Here is a 20,936-nt window from a genome sequence, read left to right on the forward strand (position 1 = left end):
GACGGTGTCTGCTAAGTGACCGCCCCAGGGACAGCACTCCGTCATCGATTCTGGCCTAATGCATGTTTAATGGCTGCCCAGATGGACTTCCTAATTGGCGGTTACATCACTGTGTGTTCCAGAATAAAGCATGAGTCATCCTCTAGTGACGAGGAGCACGCGGCCGCCAAGCCGTCCAGCACAAGCCACCTCCCCCTGTTGTCCAGCGTCAGCTACAAGAAGACCCTGCGCCTCACATCAGAGCAGCTGGTGAGGGCCCTTTCCCCCCATCGCCGCGACGTGGGTTCCGGCCCGGCTCCGGCCGCCTGTGCTCGGCGGGTTCCATGGACTGGGTTCCCCCCACCTGCCTGCCCTGAGTCAGCCTCAAGCACCTTCTCTGTCCCAGTACCCGCTGCCCTCCTCCTTGGGCTCACATCCTCCCCACATTTCGGTGCCTCCTGTCCAGGCTGGCTCCTGTCCAGCCATGCTCCCCTGTGTCTGCCCTGGAGGCGCCCTGGTCTCAAGTGTTGGAGGAGGGCGGCCTGAGGGTGTTTGTCTCAAGGTGTAAATGACTGATAGACCACACCTCACGGGGCCGTTTCCACTTTCCCGGAGATATCTGTTAGGTCAGCGCCTCTCCTGAATCGGGGGAAGCTGGAGCACTCGTGATGGGTTCTGAGACCTGCCGGTAGCAGGGGCCATCCTGATCAGGGTGTCCTCTTCTGTGCATCTGTCCCACCAGGTTGAGTCAGGCCTGGACCCTGTTTCCCACAAGCAGACAGTGAGCGGGCATCTCCGTTCATCTGTCCCAAGAGGTCATGGCGGTCGGGTCTAGCCATGATGATGTTTTATGGGAAAAGAGAAGGGACAGGCCAGACCCCTGCAGCCTGCGGTCCTAGACTAGCAGCTGGGTGGCAGGGGCCCCCTCCAGCAGTGCTGGGGTCGACCTGGACTCTGGCCGCCAGCTGGCTGGCACCTGAGGGCCCTGGTGCAGAGATTCAGAATCCCCAAAAGGGACTTTCAGAAGCTTTCAGAAGCTGGAGTGATTTCCTGGAACCTGGCCTCTGTGCTTCTGGACATGAGACGTGCTTGATAACCGAGACTGCTTTCTTCCAGTCTGTGTGCGTCATCACCCATACTCATGACTGGTGTGGGGAATGTATTTCCGCATTTGGTGTAGACTCGTTTCGCTGGTCATGGCCTTTTACACTCAGCCGTGGCCAAGGAAGTACATCCCAGTCTAGGGTCATGATTTCCTGTCGTGAGCCCCAGTGCCTGTCGCCTGCCCCGGGGGATGTGTCCCAGTTGCTCTACATGTAGGCGTGTGAGGGGGGCTGGGGTTCAGGTTGCCCCAGTCCTGGAAAGAACCATCCTCATCAAGAGCAAGACAGGGATGGAATTGTATGGTGGCCTAGGGTGGGTGATTAAAAAAAAAAAAAGTCCAGATCTGGTTTCTCATGGAACAGAAACCACACGCCCCCTCCCTGGGCCTTGCCCTCCAGAGGACACAGAGCTCCTGTCTTTCAGAAAAGCCTGAAGTTGAAGAACGGCCCCAACGACGTGGTGTTCAGCGTCACCACGCAGTACCAGGGCACGTGCCGCTGCGAGGGCACCATCTACTTGTGGAACTGGGACGACAAGGTGGTCATCTCTGACATTGATGGGACCATCACTAGGTGAGTCCTGCTGCTCTGGGGCTGTGGGCCCTGGGCCTGGAGGCGTGTTGGCTCCTCTTTCTGGGGCTTCTCGGGGCTCATGTAGTTCAGTTTCTGGGGCTCCTTGAATTAAACAGCTGCAGTGGGGGCTTGGGGAGTGCTGCCTCTGGGGCAGCAGCTCCCTGACATCATTGCTCAGTCTCAGGGTTTCCGCCCAGAGAGCAAGTTGTGTATCTCACTTGCATTTTTAACGAGTCTTCTCTGGTACAATGAATCAGAGTGAACTTTTTTTTTCCTTTACTGATGCCCGCCTTTCTCTTTTTTTAAAAAAAGATTTTATTGAAGTGTAGTTGATTTACAGTCTTGTGTTAATTTCTTCGGTACGGCAAAGTGACTCAGTTGTGTGTATTTTTCATATTCTCTTCCTTTGTGGTTTGTCAGAGGATATCGACTGTAGTTCCCTTCGCTAGACAGTAGGACCTTGCTGTTCATGCAGTTCCCTTGTCATTTAATTTTTCTGTTCTCTGTCTTTATTCAGATCAGATACTCTCGGGCACATTTTGCCCACACTGGGGAAGGATTGGACCCACCAGGGCATCGCCAAGCTATACCATAAAGTGAGCCAGTAAGTCTACGGCCGGGGAGCACGCGGCAGTCTGCACAAATAACCTTTCCTGCTGGGCTGGCTTAGACAGGCGCACCCTCAGCCGGGGAGAGTTGGCAGGGGTGGTGGTGGAGCGCACAGTGGAAGCCTGCCAGCTCCGCATTTGAATTCAGTACCAAAAGGCAAGAAAGGAAGTGGTCGGGATATTGAAAATTGATGGGGAGGGAAGATGGTGAGCCTCAGGGTTCGGGTCGAGGTTCGCAGTCAGGTGAGGACATGGTAGCCCGACGTTGGCCATGGGATGTGTTTTAGGCTAAAAATGGTCCCGATTCCAAGCAGGTTTTGTGGGCCAGCCTGCAGTGCCCGTCTCGTCCACTTGGTCCGGGGAGTACTCTGCTGAGGGGCCCGTACCCAGGACATCAGGGTGGGAACATACATCTTGAGTTGCTCTCAAGCGTCGGGCACATGTGTCACTTCACTTCATTCTTACAGTAATCCTGAGAAGCAAGTATTGTCATTTCTAAGAGAGACTTAAAACGATTGGTCCGTATTCCCATAGCTGCTACCAGGCAGAGCCCCCTGGAGTCCTGGTCGGCCCAGCTCCTGGTCCGTTGCTTCTGCTCTGGTTCATCTCCAGGGTTCAGAGCCATTGGGGTTTCCCTCCCCCACATCAGCAGTGCTTAGTCCCACTTCCTCCATCTCTCTGTGGACTGGAGTCGCCCACAGCCTCCCCATGGCTGACACTTTGCCTTGAAGATTAATGCACTGATGAACTGTCTTGACTAGCCTGACACTGAAAACTGCCTCTATTTTTCAGTCGAAAGAAACCCCTGTGGGTCAGGATATTGAGTAGTTCCCAGCCTGATTGATTCTGGATTTTGGAACATAAATCTATTCCTGTTCTTACTGTAATATTAAAAAAAAAGGGGCGGGGGCTGCTGATGCGGTTTTGAAATTTTTTGATATTGATTTGTGTCTCTCTTAGGTTTTCCTACAAAAATTATCTTGCTTACCAAAGAACGCCTGATCATTCTTTTGTTTGATCAACTGGTTTAGAATGAGTCCAGTCTGTGGATGAGGATCTGAGAGTTAAGAGGACTTGTGGTGTTTTCATTTTGGGTGCGATTGAGAGTAGGGAGCCTGACACTTACTTGTTCACCGAGTTTGATGCGTGTTCTCATTGGCACTCACAGGGTTAGACCAGCGACGTTCAGACCCTCACTCAGCTTGGCCATGGCCTTCAGGGGCTCCAGACACAAGCAAGTGCAGGCCCCTCTGTATGGCTCTCAAACCCAGCATTGTCGGGTCAGGCTTCTGCTAGTGCCTGATTTCGGCGGCTTCGCCCCGTAACTTCCTGCTCGACCCCAGTCTGACTGTTCCCCGCCTCATCCTTCGTTTTCCCATCTTCCCACTTTTCCTCACCTGATGGCTCCTGCTTGGAGGACCTTTACCTCTGATATTTGCCTCTCACAGGTTTCCCGCCCGTAATGCTCAGACCCCATGGTTTCTCACAAAGCCTCTCCAGGCCAGAATCGATACTCGGGCAGCTCTGTGTCCTCCTCCTCTGGCCTCTCTGGTACCCGAGGGCTCGCCCTGTCTGGGTGGCCCAGGTGCCATCATGGAGTGCTCGCTCAGGCTGGACACGGCATCGGCTTTTGTAGCTGGTTAGAGCAAATACCCATCCAGGCAGCATCTCACACACCACCTCCTCCAGGTCTTAGGCAGCCACAACCGGGAAAAGTACAGGGATTGAGAACTGGCAAAGGTTGGGAGGTCGTTTCTGTTGATGTCATGTTTGTGATTACTCAGAGACGCGTTCAGAGAAACGTTCAGCGTGTAGAGTACCAGGGAGCAGAGGCCATTTCCTTGCGGGGCTTTGGACTGATCGCTGTTGACTTTCTGCTTTCCTTGAGTTTGGGTCCCTCCTACATTTTACACTCTGCAGTATTTTTCTAATGGAAAGACCAGTTGCAGATAACCGTTTACCGGGAAACAACAGAAAATAAGGGCAATTTTTATCTTTTTGCCAGGTGTAATAACTTGTTTGAGTAAGTCAGCCCATGAGAAATTAGCTGTCAGGTTGATTATTACCTTGTTCACAGAGAGGATATAAAGCTTGCTTAGTTATCGATTTTAAAAAGCTGACTTGGTTATTGATTAAAAAGAACTCTAGCAGATACAAATGGAAGAGATTGGAAGACTCCCTCATTCAAATATACGTGTTCAATAAGTGGAAAGAAAGAAAAGAAGGACTGACTCCTAAAATATCTAGATCATTGAGCCAAGGAGGATTAGAGAACAGACAATAATTGTTCTAATTTCCTGTGTTGCTTGATAAATATTGTGATATTCATGTAACCAAATCAGTGCCTCCATGACTTAGTGAGAGTGACTGCTTCCTGTGTTTCCATAGATAAACAGTTCATCTGTGGCCTGAGGAATGCATCCTCTGAAGTCAGGATGGTGAGGATGGGAAGCGATCATTAGCAGACTCATTAGAATCTTTCTCCTGCCACAGCAGTTCTTGTCTTTCCCCTCAGGTTACTGCATCATCACTGTCTGCCCAGAAGGGAGGGGGTCGTGTGGCGATTGGGAGGGAGCCGTGGACCTGGGCTCTAGGGGCCGTCGGCTCCGTGTAGACCCCCCATCCGTCCCCCAAAGCCAGCTGTAGTGTCCTCTCTAAAGTGAGAAGCTGGCTTGCACGATCCCCTAGGTCTTTGCTAGGCCAGCTGCGCTGTGCGATTGAAGTCACAAGCGTGTGTGTTGTTCAAGCCAGTCCTCTGTGAGTGCCCTGGGGATCTCGCTGATGGCAGGCCCTGCTGGGCACCCGGGACTGTGCTGGGTGCTGTGCGGGGTGCTGCCCGCCCACCGAGCGAGTGGTGGGGACACCTGGTCTTTCACATGGCTCCCCTGGGGGTGAAGGCTCTGGAAAGGGGATCCCTGTTGCCACTGACAGGCGTTCCTCTGGTTAGGACATCCTGGAGCTGGTTTTCCAGCTAAGTTTAGAAACAGCCTTTGACGCAAAACACTTGCTCGGCGAGGACAGCCAGTGGCATGATCCAGCAGTGAAGAGCATTTGCAAATCAAGGCTCGAATAAAATGAACATTTCAGACCCCTGCAGGCGGCAGCTTTTAGGACTTTGATGTGAAGACCTGTATACAGAAATAGTGATTTAAAGAAAAAAAATTACATTAATTAGACAGCTTGGATACAAAGATGTGTCCCTAAAAAGGTTGCTTGATATTCAGATACATTTCTGTGCTCCAGATAAGCTGGTGTTTGTAGATTCTCTGCATTGTAGCTCTTCCCTGTTTCCTAGTTTTAAAGAACATATTACTAGGAAAATCTTGAGGCAGGTCCATTGGTCAGTGTGAAACAGTCAAAGTGGAGCAGTAAGTGGGATGGGAAGTGGGTAGTTTATGTTGTGCTGTGCTAAATCGCTTCAATGGTGTACAACTCTTTGCTACCCTATAGACTGTAGCCCACCAAGCTCCTCCGTCCATGGGATTCTCCAGGCAAGAATACTGGGGTGGGTTGCCATGCCCTCATCCAGGATCTTCCTGACCCAGGCATTAAACCCATGTCTGCTGTGTCTCCTGCACTGGCAGGCAGGCTCTTTACCACTGGGCCACCGGGGAAGCCCATAGATGGTGTTTAAATTTTTTAAAATATATTTAATCCAATACATTAAAATACATGTCATCAATATAGAAATTCTTAATGGGATGTATCTTACATTCTGCCTTTATATAGTAAGGCATTGAATTTGGTATTTGTTTAATATTTACACCATGTCTTTTGGGACTCTTAGGATTTCAAAGTCTCAAAAAAAGGGAAATTCATTTCTACTAAATAAAATTGTATTTAACCAAAGAATATTCCCATGTAATCTGTTTTTCACAAGCAATTACCCAATTCTCTGCAGATCCCAGCAGGTATCCAACAATTTAATTTAATTCTGTCATTACCTAGTTGGTGCAGACCCCACAGGTTAAGGGCTTATTCCCCCAAGGCTGCCCCAAATTCAGACACCAGTTTTGGGCGGTAGGTCCCCAGCTTACCCACACTTCTGCCTGACTTGAGTACAAAGTGAGGGTCCCACAACCCCTCCTCAGGGCTGAAGATGGCTCACAAGACTCAAGGAAACATGTTCACCTGTTTATTTTATCAGGGTTATAAAGGATACAGGTAAACAGCCAGATGAAGAGGTATGAATGATCCCAGTGCAGATAGGTTGGCCAGCTTGGTGCCTTCAGCCTCAGTTTCCCTAACAGTAAAGTGGAAGGAATTAGGTGTCCATGAGGATTAAACCAAGTGAGGCCAGGAAGGTGCTTCAGTAATGATAGGAAATGGGGTTCAGTTGAAAATGAGATTTTAGAGGAGGTGGCCTCTTGCTTGGGAATTGCAACAGAGCCCGTCTTCACAGAGTAGATACGGATCACGGTTTGTGCACACAAAACGGTTCCAGTGTGTGATGCCCTTCACGGCGAACGTTTTGTCTCTCTTTCAGAAACGGGTACAAGTTTCTGTACTGCTCGGCTCGGGCCATCGGCATGGCGGACATGACTCGGGGCTACCTGCACTGGGTCAACGAGCGCGGCACGGTGCTGCCCCAGGGCCCGCTGCTGCTCAGCCCGAGCAGCCTCTTCTCCGCCTTGCACAGGTGAGGCTCGGCCTGCCCCCACCTGTGGGCCGGCTCCGGATCTCTGTCCTGCTCACTCATCCTCCCCACCAACACCTCTGCTCCATGCTGGGCACTGGAGGCTTCATCCTGAAGGGCAGGTCTGGCCCAACAACCCTCAGCTTCTTCTGTCAGCCCACCATGGCCCTCGGGAGAAAAGCCATGGCAGCCATGAGCTCGGCATCACGGGCTCTCCACCACCCGCCTTGTCCTCCTCTCCCGCCTCATTGTCTCTGGTTCCTGGATGCAGTCTCCGTTGTCCAGAGAGGTGATCTCTGCTTGGAGCCTTGGCTCGTGCTGCCCTCCTTTGTGGGGAGCTGCCCTCTCCCCAAACCTAGCACTTCTGGCCTGTGTCTTAGCAACTCTGAGAATCCATGTGCTTCCTGTCTGACCGGGGACCTAGGCTGGGTTATGTGGCCTCTCTGCAGCCACCACCACCTGGCTTGGGACTCCTTGAGCCCTGGTCACACCGTTTTGTTTTTACAGACCGCCACCAGCCCATTTCCCAATGACCCTTCTCCCTTCACCTTCATGCCCACATTCAGGGCAGCCAAGCCAAACTAAGTCTGGCCTTCTGGGGTGGGGACAGAAAAACAGCAGCCTCCCTGGAGCTGGGGGCCCAGGGTGATGTCCTGCACTGGATCAAAGTTTGAGACTCATACAGCCACTCACGTCTCTCTGAGTCTTGAGATGTCAACAGTGAGGCCCTTATAGTGATAAGGAGGGTTCTAGAGTCCACAGAAGTCCATGAAGAGCCAAGACCAGCCCCTGGGACTTCTGATACTCAGTTTGGGGTTCTGTTATCATCACCATCATGATCACCATTCATTATCCCTATCATCTCCATCATCACCATCATCATCTAAATTACATTTTTTTTTAAGCTGCAGAAGAATAGTTCTAAAATTATGCAGTGTGTTTATGTATATACACACATATTGTATATGAGCTTCCCCTGTGGCTCAGATGGTAAAGAATCTGCCTGCAATGCAGGAGACCTGGGCTCGATCCCTGGGTCGGGAAGATCCCTTGGAGAAGAAGATGGCTATTCACTCCAGTATTCTTGCCTGGAGAATCCCATGGACAAGAGGACCCTGGTGGGCTACAGTCCATAGGGTCACAAAGAGTCTGACAAAACTGAGTGACTAACACACACACACACACACACACATATATATATACACACAATATTTCTATATGCAAGCTGAAAGGGACCTTTGAGATCATCCAGTAATCAAACAGTTAACACTAGCGGACCCCAGACTCAGATAAAGCCAGAGGATAAACCATTGTGCCCCAAGTTCTGTTAGCTCTCATCCCTCATCCCTGGGCAGGAACAGTAACCCTTCTCCCTGGATTTTGTGTTCATCCCTCCCTGTTCCTCTAAGTAATCAGTACAATTACGTGTAATCCTAACCAGTATGTTTAATTGTGCACATTTGTGAACTTGATGTAAACAAATTGTGTGTCCTCCCGGAGCTTGTTTTTATTGCTCAATACTATGTCTCCAGGATTGTTGGGAGTGGCCGTCACTGGCTCGTCTTAGCTTCTGTAGGTCCCGTGGTTGGACTCCACCACCGCCCGTTTATCCATTCTACTGTTGGTGGGTGCTCGAGCCACTTGCGGTTATCCACTCATAGGGACGCTCAAGAGTGGGGTCCCTGGGCCACAGAGTGTGCACATGCTTGGCTTTCTTAAATCACTGCACATTGTTGTCCAGAGTGGTTGAAACAATTTGTGCACCAACAGCAAACAGTGCTGGGTATTCCTCCCATCAGCGTTCCTTTCTTGCCTACCCAGTGTCAGCTGTTTACATTTCTGCTAGTCTGGTGGGAAAGATATGGCTTCGTGTGTTTCTGGGCCATTTGGGCGTCATCTTCTGTGAAATGCCTGTTCACGTCTTTCCCTTGTTTTCCTTCTAATTTGTAAGAGTCTTACAGATTCTTACAGATTCTATAGATGTGGCCTTTATTAGAAGTACTACAAGTATCTTGCCCCAGCTTATGGCTGCTGATGAACAGAAATCTGAGTTTAGTGCAGTTGGACAGATTGTTGCCTCTTGTAGTTTGTACTTTCTGTGCATTGAAAAAGCCTTCCCTGACTGTGGGCCCAAGGAAAGTCTCCCATATTTTATCTAAAGGTGGTGTTTTTCACACCGACATCTGTGATTCACCAGGAATTGTGTTTTGTACATAGGGTGCAGTAGGGTGTCCATTTTTTTTTTTCCTCTATGGAGGTTCAGTTGCCTCAACGCCATTTGCTGAAAAGGCTGCCCTTTTCCTCTGCTCTGACTTGTCGTCAGGGTCATAAATCGAGGACCCATAAATGTGAGCCTCCATTTCTGGTCTTTATTTGTCTGTGTTATTCAAGTCATGCTCTGTAAAACATACAGACAACAACCTGGTGTGAGTTTAATTGAAATTACAGGGAATCTATAGACCAATAGGTGACTTCCCTGGTGGCTCAGATGGTAAACCGTCTGCCTGCAATGCAGGAGACCTGGGTTCAATCCCTGGGTAAGGAAGATCCCCTGGAGAAGGAAATGGCAACCCACTCCAGTACTCTTGCCTGGAAAATGCCAAGGACAGAGGAACCTGGTAGGTTATACAGTCCATGGGGTCACAAAGAGTCGGATATAACTGAGCAACTTCACTTTCACTTTATAGACCAATAGAGAGTTAATATCATTATAATATTGAATCTCCCAGTTCAGTCAGATGGTATATTTCTTCATTTATTTAGGTCTTCTCTAATCTATGGCAGTGAGGTTTTTCACTTATTTAGAACCTTTGCACTGACCTTCCTTTCCACCTACTTCACCTCTTTAGGTTTAGTTTCTGAGGTCCTGTTGGCCTCATGAAGAGAGTGAAGAGGCTCTCTCTTCTGTGCCCTGGAATTCTTTGTTTTTTGGCTGATTGGTCGAGGTCTTCAGCAAAATCCCTGCTCCAGGGCATTTTCTTTGTGGGCAGACTTGAAAGTATGGATTCACATTCTGTCTAGTGCTTTCCTGGGTTGGCTTAACTGACTTGCTGCTGCTACGTCGCTTCAGTCGTGTCCGACTCTGTGCGACCCCAGAGACGGCAGCCCACTAGGCTCCCCTGTCCCTGGGATTCTCCAGGCAAGAATACTGGAGTGGGGTACCATTTCCTTCTCCAATGCATGAAAGTGAAAGTGAAGTCGATCAGTCGTGTCCAACTCTTCGCGACCCCATGGACTGCAGCCCCAGGCTCCTCTGTCCATGGGATTTTCCAGGCAAGAGTACTGGAGTGGAGTGCCATTGCCTCCTCTGAAGTTGTGTCTGATTCTGTTGCAATCCCATGGCTTAACTGACTTACACATATTTAATTTCCAAAGGTATGAATGCACTCAGTATCCCAGCATCTTTGACAATTAAAAACAGTTGGATGCTAATGAATTCTTAATAAGCTCGCACTGACCCATTATTTTATCGATTTGTTTTAACAGGGAAGTGATCGAAAAGAAGCCAGAGAAGTTTAAAGTCCAGTGTTTGACAGACATCAAAAACCTGTTTTTCCCGAACACAGAACCCTTCTATGCTGCTTTTGGAAACCGACCAGCTGTAAGTAGTAGTTGGGTATATCCGCACTCTTGAAATTACTGACTGTTCTGACAACCATCGGAGAAGGCAATGGCACCCCACTCCAGTACTCTTGCCTGGAAAATCCCATGGACGGAGGAGCCTGGGGCTGCAGTCCATGGGGTCGCGAAGAGTTGGACACGACTGAGCGACTTCACTTTCACTTTTCACTTTCATGCATTGGAGAAGGAAATGGCAACCCACTCCAGTGTTCTTGCCTGGAGAACCCCAGGGATGGCGGAGCCTGGTGGACTGCCGTCTATGGGGTCGCAGAGTCGGACACGACTGAAGCGACTTAGCAGCAGCAGCAGCAGCTGACAACTATCATCTGAAAGGCTGGCCTAGACTCCACTGTGAGGCCAGACCTTCCTCCTCCTAGATATAGCTGCTAAAGATCCACTTGCCTGCATCTGAAGGCAAGGACAGCATCTTCATTTCATGGCCTCTAATTTTCTTTGAAGGTGGGCTCATGGGTTTCAGCTTGAAATATGAAACTAGAAACTTGACAGAGATTATGTGCTAAATTAGCAAAACAAGAATGTTAAATAGGATTAGACCCTTTCTACAGGAAGGGAACCACGAAACCACAGAGCACAGAGGTGAATTCAGTGTCTTATGTGAATGTTGTTGTTTTCTATGGCAAGAGTCATACTCTGAGATTTTGTGCATACCACCCAAATTGGCTGGAAAGTTCAGTGTATTAGAGACTATAATTGGGACTTCCTAATGATCAAATTCTCCTGTTTCTGAAACTCTTGCCCAAGAAAATGGGTGAGTGAAGAACCTTAAGGAAAGTTGTTAGACTTGCAGGGAATGCAGTAGGTGGTTGATTTTTTAACTCAGCTCCTCAACAGATGAGTGAGCTGAGGCCCGTAGAGGACAACTGACTTACTAGTTTCACATCCAGAGATATTATTTCTTGACTCTACTTGGGGGTATTGTTCTGGTTTAATGAAAGTTCTGTAATACAGGCGGAGCTTGTTTTATTGTGCTTTGATTTGTTGTGCTTTGCAGGTAATGCACTTTTTTTTTTCCCCCCAAGTTGAAAGTTTGTGTTTCAGCAAACAAAGTTGAAACACCCTGCATCAAGCGGGCCTGTTGGTACAATTTTCCCAACAGCATTTGCTCACTTTCTGTCCCTGTGTCACACTTTGGTAATTCTTGCACTATTTCAAGCTTTTTCATGATTTTGTATGTTGTGCTGATCTGGGATCAGTGATCTCTTATGTGACTACTAGGATTCACTGGAAGCTCAATGGTGCTTTCAGAAATGGTGGTTAGCATTTTTCAACAGTTGAGTTTTTTTTATCATAGCATTTTTTGTAGTTTGAGGATAATTGCTTTACAATGTTGTGTTAGTTTTCACTGTAGAGCAACGTGACTCGGCTCTAAGTACATCCTGTCCCGCTTGAGCCTTCTCCCTCCCACCCCTCTAGGTCATCACAGAGCACCAAACTGAGCCCTGTGCTACATAGCAGCTTCCCATTAGCTGTCTGTTTTATACGTGCTAGTGTATATGTGTCAATTTAGCCATCTTTTTAAATTAAGGTATGCGCATTTTTTTTTAGAGACATAAAGTTGTTGCATACTTAACAGAGTACAATATAGTATAAACATCACTTTTATGTACACCACGAAACCAAAAGATTTATGCAATTGGCTTTCCTAGCTTGGTTGTGGCATCTGGATCTGAATCTGCCGTATCCCCAAGGTCTGCCCTTTCTACCTTTGTATTTGTATCAAATCTGAAAAATCATGTATTTGTATATACAATGAACTCTCTTCTTTTGATTAATTAACCCTTCTCCAAATATAGGATGTGTACTCCTACAAGCAAGTGGGAGTGTCTCTGAACAGGATATTCACGGTGAACCCCAAAGGAGAGCTCGTGCAAGAACATGCCAAGACCAACATCTCCTCGTGAGTATCACTGTCATTGGCAATGACCTTGGAGTGATGTCTTACAGTTAACAGTATACCTTTCTAATCCTTTGGTTGCCTGCATTTTAACCTTTAAGCCCTACAAAGAAAACATGTTTTAATTTCTCAGATTTTGTCCACAACCTAAGTTTTGGACAACCTGAATTAAATCAGATCCATCACTTCATGGCGCATAGAAGAGGAAAATGTGGAAACAGTGATTTGGGTTCCAAAATCACTGCAGACAGTGACTGCAGCCTTGAAATTAAAAGATGCTTGCTCCTTGGAAGAAAAGCTGTGACAAAACCAGACACTGTATTAAAAAGCATTGACATCACTTTGCCAACAAAAGTCCATACAGTCCAAGCTATGGTTTTTCCAGTAGTCATGTACAGATGTGAGAGTTGGACCATGAAGAAGGCTGAGCAGCAAAGAATTGATGCTTTCATATTTTCGCTGGAGAAGACTAGTCCCTTGGACAGCAAGGAGATCAAACTAGTCAGTCCTAAAGGAAATCAACCCTGAATATTCATTGGAAGTACTGTTGCTAAAGCTGAAGCTCTAATACTTTGGCCACCTGATGTGAAGAGCTGATTCATTGGAAAAGACAGTGATGCTGGGAAAGATTGAAGGCAAAAGGAGAGGAGGGCGACAGAGGATGAAATGGTTAGATAGCATCACCAACTCAATGGACATGAGTTTGAGGAAATTCCAGGAGATTGTGGAGGGCAGAGGAGCCTGGTGTACATACTGCAGACCATTAGGTCACAAAGAGTTGGACAGGACTTAGCAACTGAACAATGACTGTTGCTGCTGTAACAACCACCTCTGGGCTGAATATTTAAATGCATAATTAGATGCTGCTACAGAGTGGAATGGCGTGAAGTTGAAAACTCATGGCTGAGATTTGCCAAATATGCTTTGAAAGCCTAGAATGTGAATGAGAAATGTAACCAAATTAAAATATCATGAGAAGCTATATTTAAAGATGAGGAACGTATATAGCTCTTCACATCCTAACCTATAATAATATTCTTGCCAGAAACATCACCGTGTGACCCCTAAGAGTTCCTCTTGTGTTTTTGGCTGAAGCCCTTCATCCCATGGGCCCAGCAGGGTTACTGTCTGCAGGGAGGCCGCCTGGCTGGCTGGGGCCCCTCTTGACTTGGATGTGTCTTGCTTTGGGTTCTTAACTGCTTCGAGTGGATCACATGTCCTCAGCTGTGCCCACTGGGTAACGTCAGCTGTCACTGGGTGACGTCGGGCAGACAGATGTCACTCTGCTTTGTCTGTATCAGAGGCTGTACCCCTGTTGGCCTGGTCACTGGAGATCTGGAAAGCTGCCTCTGGCCTGAGCCATCCTAGGGGGCCTGCGGGGCCCTCCTTGTATGGAGGAGTAAGACTGGGGGAGTTTGGGTCCAGCAGCTTCCCAGGGGTTGTATTTTGGTAAATTAGAGATCTAGGTTCTCCTCAAGCAGATGTTCATTGTCAAGATGGTCCTTTTACCTGTGGAGTCTAATCCAGCCTAAATAGGACAGTTCCAGGTTAGAGGTGCCCTAGGGGCTGCCCCCTAAGCCTCCCTCCCCTAGGCCAGGCCAGACCTAAGGAGTTCTTAGGCTGTGGAGGGGCGAGGGGAGGGTGGAGCTAGGAAGCCAGGACCCTCCTCCAAACCCTTGGAACCGGAGGTGGCGCTGGGCATGACGTCGTGAGCCCACGACAGCAGGAACTCTTCTTTCCTCCCCCTCTCCGCGCAGTTCCTCCCCGTCCCGAGTTCTCGGTGGGGCCCTCCCACCCCGCCCCGACAGTGTCTCAGTTCCCTCTTTTCCCTCCGCTCACCTGTGAGAGCGGTTCCTGGTCTCGAGGAGACAGCGGATTTCCATTTAGGGTCAAAAGAAGTCAAGTGAAACGGTTCCCGGAAACGGCAAAGGTTTTTGCCCAGCTAGCAGCAGCCAAGGGGCAAGTCTCATCACGAGGGACGTGGGAAGGGGGGACTTCCGTAGCTACACAGGTTTGCCCAGGAGCCCAAATGCATGCTGTGCCCACGCCTCATGGCAGAAGACTTTACATGTTGGCAAAGAATGATGTCACCTTCTACCTGGACCAGGAGATACAGCTGGGAGAGCAGCCCTCCTTCCCCGGGAAAGCACGCGCTTTTCTCTGGCTCAGAGCTCGGGTGCCAAGCTGGCACCCTGAGCTTGGAACCCCTGTGCCTGAGCTTGGAACCCTGGCATCAGAGCCCAACAGGTGCTTGCCCCTAGGGAGCTGGCATGTTGTCTCTGAGAAGTCAAGAGCCCACCCCAGGTGGGGGACTTCAGTGCTTTCTTTCTTGGCCTTTGTGGCCAGCAGTGCTTCAGTGTTGCTTGCTCTGAAGGAGCCCCTGGTGAGGAAGGTTGGCCCTAGAGAGGCATGGATGGACTGGGTTTGGGTTTGGTGCCACCGAACCCTGATGATGAATGTGAGCCGCCCCCTGGCAGGGAGGGGCCGCCTCCCCGAGTCACAGAACTCAAAGCCAGGAAGTATTTTAAAATTTTGTTTCAATCCTTGGGAAAGACACCATTCTTGCTTATTAAGGGAGATTTTCTCCATTTTGTGTAAGTACAATGTTTCTCTGGAAGTCCTTTGTTAAATACACACACTCACCCTTATTTAAAAGTTGTTTTATGCCTCAGAAATGTGAGTTCCTGGAGTTTGGATTTCAAAAGCCCTTTCTGGTTCTTAGCAAATTGGAACTGGAGAGGGACCCGGGGACTGTCAGGGAAGGCTCTGGGAGGCCTGGGCTCATCATAGTTTCTGGTTGGAGCCCAGAGGTCTGAAAATGCGTGTTCAATATGCAACTTTCTCTTTGTAGTTCTAGGTCACAGAAACTAATATGCAACGTCTCCTGGGGAATACACAGAAAATAGAGTGAGAGAGCATTACAGGGAACATGGGGAAACACTGATGAGGCCCATGTCCACATTCTAGAAGGACCTGAAGCCCAGAGAGGGCAAGACACCTGCCCAGAGTCTCACAGCAGTAAGACAGGAGTAGATTCCAGGTCTCATGACCCTTGTGCCAACTAGGGCTTTTTTTCCCTGAGACTAATAATTAGCCAAGGTGAACTATTTTAGAATGTTAATGATTAGTTGTTACATTCCGGGAGCATCAGTTCCCATTATTTTACTGTGCATACGTCATTTAATTTAATCCTCGCACGTACACTGTGCAGTTTTCACCTTCTCCCTTTCCAGTTGAGGAAATCATGGCTTAGAGAGATGAGACTGCTTGTCAGAGACGGCACAGCTTATCAGTGGCCAGGATCCTGGAGTGGGTAGCCATTCCTTTCTCCAGGGGATCCTCCCGACCCAGGGATCAAACCCGAGTCTGCAAATTCTTTACTGTCTGAGCCACCAGGAAAGCCCTCAATGGCAGAGCTGAAGGTCGAAGGTCTCCTTAGTTCTGGGTCCCAGCGCCCTTTCACTGCACGGTGTTGCAGCCTCGGGCTGATGCCCAGGAGATGTTTCTTTTCTGTGGTTTCCCCCTCCCAGGCAGATGATGTGTCTGTGTGTCTGTCCTACTGATAGCTTCTTGTCTTCACTTCTGCTCTGTCCATCGAGTCAGGTCGGGTCACACCCGCCTCGCCCATGGGGCCGCCTCCGACTCCTTGGTTGGCGGACCCTCTGATTTTCCTATAAGTTAGCAAGGGACTATTCTAGAACAGCCTCCCTTGCGTTAATCGCGTGCTCCCCTCCATGGGCTCATGGATTCCCCCTGACTCCCAGGTGCAGCGGGGGCTGTGTGCAGGTGTCCCATGCGTCCAGGCAGTGATGCAGTCCCTTCTCCTTCCAGGTACGTGAGACTCTGCGAAGTGGTTGACCACGTCTTCCCTTTGCTGAAAAGGAGCCACTCTTCTGACTTCCCCTGCTCGGACACCTTCAGTAACTTCACCTTCTGGAGAGAGCCACCGCCACCCTTCGAAAACCAGGATGTTCATTCTGCATCAGCCTAGAAGGTTCCCGGCCACCCCCTCCTGACATCTCGTGAAGACCGGGCGCCCCCATTAAAGGATAGGTTTGGGGATGTGCAGTCATTTGCTGAAGAGCAGAGAGGACCGAGGAGGGGGTTTCCCCTCCCCGCCCCCCCTCCGGGGTTGTCATTTCTAAGTGACACGCGAAGAGTGTCTGTCCCCGGGGGGCATCAGCTGACCTCTGGTGTGGAGGCTGTGCCCTGCTGCCCTCCGCAGCCCAGTCCAGGCCGGGAATGGTTAGTGTGCAAGATGGGCTGTGAACCCCGGGGGTCCTCGGGATGACGGGATCCGGGGAGGGGCGCCAAGTGTGCAGGACTTCTGGGAGAGTGGGGGACACATCGCCACGTGGTGGTTTGTGCCGTGGCTGCTGCGTGTGGCGGGAAGGCTGTGCAGGGTCCTGTGAGCTGAATCTGAGGTCTCCGGAGGGACTCCAGACCTCCCTGTGCTGGGCCTTGACCTTGCGTATGTCCCTTTGCGGTGTTTGCTGACTGGTCAGATGTTTGGCTAAGTTCTCTCATTCCTCCAGTTAAAGCTAACTTACATAAACTGGCATATGTTCCCCCATTTTTTGCAGCACGAGGCTGGAATGTTTATGCCTTAACGCATCCATGGCAGACATTTTATGTGGAATGTGCTTTGGCTAGCTCCCTGTGACTGCAATGCCTTAAGTTCAGATTATAGGAAATAACTACCAAGGCAGTAATTCGAATTCGAGTTCGACACTCTGCCAGCAACCTAGCCTGCAAGGTGCTGCTGAAAGTGGGGGCTTGAACAGAGCTTATGCCAAACAGTGATGGTGTCGCTTTCTTTTGTGAGCTTTCAACAGAAACTGGTTGGTTTTAAGAAAAGCAGTTTGAAAAAGTTAAATTATATATTCTTTGTAGATAGTGTTATTTATTACTTTATTCTAATTGGGGTTACTGTTAATAAGCATTTTAGCCATAATCTATTATAACTGTCAGTAATACATTAAAAAGATATACGTGTTAGACCATCCAAAGAGCCTTATTCTGTAATCCTCACCACGCTGACCTTCTTTTGGAATTTATGAGTAATACTTTTTATTTCCCTTCGCTTTTCCCACTCAGATTAAGGGCAAGTGGGTCAGCAGTTATTTGAATGACATTCTTTAAGCTGGTAGAAGATGATCTTTTACTTGTTTATTAAATTGGCTCCTAGAGAGAATAATTTGAAAAGTGAAAAAATTATCTTGGTGAAAGATTTTGCTTTACTTTTTGAGCTATTATTTTTTTTAAAGAGTGTTTTACTCCATTTATTGAAATGCTCTCCTATTTAAATCGCATGTTAGAGTCATAGGAGGCAAACAGTGGAACAGCTGAGGCAATTCTACTCTTTCTGTGAAAGAAAATCCTTTCTTGTAATTGGTGGGCTTTGCTGCAGTGGACGCCCTCCCGAGTGGTCCATGCGGCCACACAGGAAACACCAACGCCCGTGTGTAGCTAATCGCAGATTTGCGCGGAAGCATGACCCACATGTGCAGATCCCTTTTTGGAGGCATTAAAAACAATTTAAAATAATCCTGCCTTACCTTGGGCTTGCTCATTAGTGACGTTCTTTCTGTCTCAAGGGTATTTTGGGGTGAATTTTAACTGCTCTGAACCGAGTATCAGCTCACAGGTTTGCAGAGGCTGGCCCAGTTTCTCCCTTGCCCTGGGAGGAATTTGGCTGTGCCCTGGGTCACCTGTCCCTCGTAGCGAGTGCCCTTCATCAGGATGACCGGCCGTTGAGAGCATGTAACTTGGATGTACGCTAAGCTTCCACACCACTGCCCTCTGAAGCAGAGCGCGCCTTCCAGAAAGTTGCAGTGTCAGGTTTGTGTCACACCTGCCTCGTGGGCTTTGGAAAATGAGATTTGTGCCTGGGAAGCACTCACGCAGGCGTGCGCTATTTTAATCAATGTTCACACACCCACAACTCTGTGACCCTATGGCCACGGGCTCGGATGCTGTGTTTGGACCACACATTTCAAAGCTGCCCAATGGAAACGAATCCCTCCATAGTGACAGGTCATCAAACGTTCATCACACGTGATGGAGAAAAAGGTACATCCCGGATACACTGGGGAAAATGATGACAACTTCAAAGAGAATTCCCTTTTCCATTTTAGGTTTGGGATCGCCATTTTAAATATATTTTATTTACAACACTTGATCTGTATTTGTATATGCTGGTACAATGATAAAAAAAATCACTGTAATCCTTGATTGCGTTGTCCTGGATGCAGAGCTAGAACATATTGTAATAAATGAGACCAATGAAAGACTTCCCTGAAAGCCAGGTGTGTGAATTTTAGTTTCTGGTAAGTTATTAAGTTGCTGATTTCCTGTTGTGTGATCTCAAGCATACTATTTTATTTTCTACTTAAAAAGCAAAAACCTTAAAGCTTTGAATGGTCAATATTGGAATAAAAAAAGCCCTTCTTTTCTGACGCCTTTGGTGAAATCCCGACCCTCCGTGTGCACTTGGGAGGGAGAGAGGGTGAAGATAGGAGACGGCTGGGCTCCTCCCCACCTCCCCACCCAGGGGCGGGGACTCATCTCACCTTGAAGGGAATGAATTAGAAGCGGGGAGAATTGTGCTAGATGCTGTATGTGAGGTAGCTCCCAGGACCCGGCCCATGATCGATGTTCAGCATGTGACTCTTGCACAGGCGGGCTGTGTGCTGTGCTGTCGTATGGGACATCAGTCAGGTGCAGCCCCAGGAGAGCTCAGGAAAACCAAGCTTTTTACACTCCCAGGTTCTCAGAGTGGGAGGCCACATGGGAAACCCCCAGGGTGGTCAGGAGGCAGAAGAGTGAGGGGGGAGCCGAGGACCCAGCCTTTACTGGGGTCTCTGCCCAAAAGGCAGGGCCGGGGGAGAGCTGAGGACTGCCAGATATGGCTCGTTTCAGTGGCCTCAAAGCTATACGCATGGCCTTCGGTTGCCTGGTACCAGGCCCTGGGCCAGTGCGGGCCGAGGAATAGTGCCAATGCTGGTATAGCTGCAGTGCCAGCCGGACAGAGGAGGCCTGCTCTGGGTCTCGGCATCGTCTAGTTTGCATTCCCTAGGCATGCTCCGGCTGGGCCCTCTGCTATCTCTAAAAAGTGCCTGGCCAGTCTCTCCTAGCCAGAAAGTAGTTTAGATCACAAAACACTATGTATGGCTGAGTCCCTTGAAACTATCACAGCACTGCTAATCGACTTTGGACAGTGGAAGTGTCAGTCACTCAGTCGTGTCCGACTCTTTGCGACCCCATGGACTGTAGCCCCCCAGGCTGCTCTGTCCATGGGATTCGCCAGGCAAGAATACAGGGGTGGGTAGCCATTCCCTTCTCCAGGGAATCTTCCCAATCCAGGGATCAAACCCAGGTCTCCTGAATTGCAGGCGGATTCTTCTTTACCGTCTGAACCACCAGGGAAGCCCTAATTGCCTATACTCTAATATAAAATTAAAAGGTTTTTAAAAAGTCACTAAGCGGCGTGATAGACGTAAAATAAAAGTAGAGATGGTACAGGTGTCCTTGCCTCAGGTCCACCGTCCTCAGTTTTTGGACTCTGGTGTGCCAGATTCATTTCTCATTTTGAATAAATCAAAATCCTTGATGAGTTCACCCAGATAACTTGAAAACCGTCAACATTCCTACTGATTTTGCATATTGTTGAGATGCCCGAGGCATCTTATCAGTTTACCTGCATCAGCCTAAATATTTCTGGAATAAATGCAAGAATAGGGGCCCCAAAGATGGCCACCCAGGGTACCAGCTTATTTCCTTGTGAAGCCCAGATCCAAGCAGTTCATCTCTGTAGAATTTATGCCTGTGCATCTTAAAAACAAGCTGTCATTCAGCTGAACATCACAGATTTAGTCCTACCCTGAATTCAAATGGTAGGTGCTTCTCTGGAAAGTGAATGTAAGCTGCGGTCTTGGGCCTGTCCCCACTCCTCTGCGGAACCACTAGGCTATGCTGTTTCCCTTCGGTTGTGCAGACAGCCCTCACACGTGCAAAGGAAAACCAGTTCAGCAGCTTGCATTTCCTGATGTCTCAGCTGTAATCACCTGAATATTTAAAATACTTCCTACCTTGGTTTTCAAACCCTGACACACCCCACCAGAGGCACCAGCCCTTTGAGCGGATGTTAAGCAGCCCTGACAACCAGCCAGTGACCACTGGGCCTCAGAGTGACCTTTCCTATAAAAGGTAACACAGGCAGCCCTCGGACAATCCTGACAGAAGAACAGGCATGGAGGCAAGTTACACGGCATTATTTTAAAAAATAAAACTCTGGGATCTGACTTCTTTCAGCAGGAGTGTTGCTGTCACCAGCTGTTCCAGGGAGCTTTGTCACATCACCCGTCATTTCGTATTCATCTGCTTCCCTTTGAAACTGCACAAAGCGTTGTGCCCTGTTTCTACGGAGCTGGGGGTCATGGGGGGCGGATCCTGGCTCTACCGGACATCTATCGGCTTCCCTGGTGGCACTAGTGGTAAAG

General features: G+C 48.9%; 1 protein-coding gene across 2 annotated transcripts in view; it reads left to right on the top strand.

The window, feature by feature from the left end:
• LPIN1 (lipin 1) overlaps positions 1-18,729 on the top strand; it is a 72,932-nt gene extending 54,203 nt beyond the window's left edge. For both annotated transcript variants that reach the window (XM_061154827.1, XM_061154826.1), the window contains 7 exons: positions 123-249; positions 1,507-1,655; positions 2,173-2,259; positions 6,750-6,902; positions 10,386-10,500; positions 12,335-12,438; positions 16,267-18,729. In XM_061154827.1, the coding sequence (XP_061010810.1) occupies positions 123-249; positions 1,507-1,655; positions 2,173-2,259; positions 6,750-6,902; positions 10,386-10,500; positions 12,335-12,438; positions 16,267-16,426 (895 nt within the window). In that variant the 3' untranslated portion in view covers positions 16,427-18,729. The remainder of the gene's footprint in view (positions 1-122; positions 250-1,506; positions 1,656-2,172; positions 2,260-6,749; positions 6,903-10,385; positions 10,501-12,334; positions 12,439-16,266) is intronic.
• The last annotated feature ends 2,207 nt before the right edge of the window (positions 18,730-20,936 follow it).

Source organism: Dama dama, chromosome 11 (assembly GCF_033118175.1).
Source record: "Dama dama isolate Ldn47 chromosome 11, ASM3311817v1, whole genome shotgun sequence".
Lineage (NCBI taxonomy): Eukaryota > Metazoa > Chordata > Mammalia > Artiodactyla > Cervidae > Dama > Dama dama.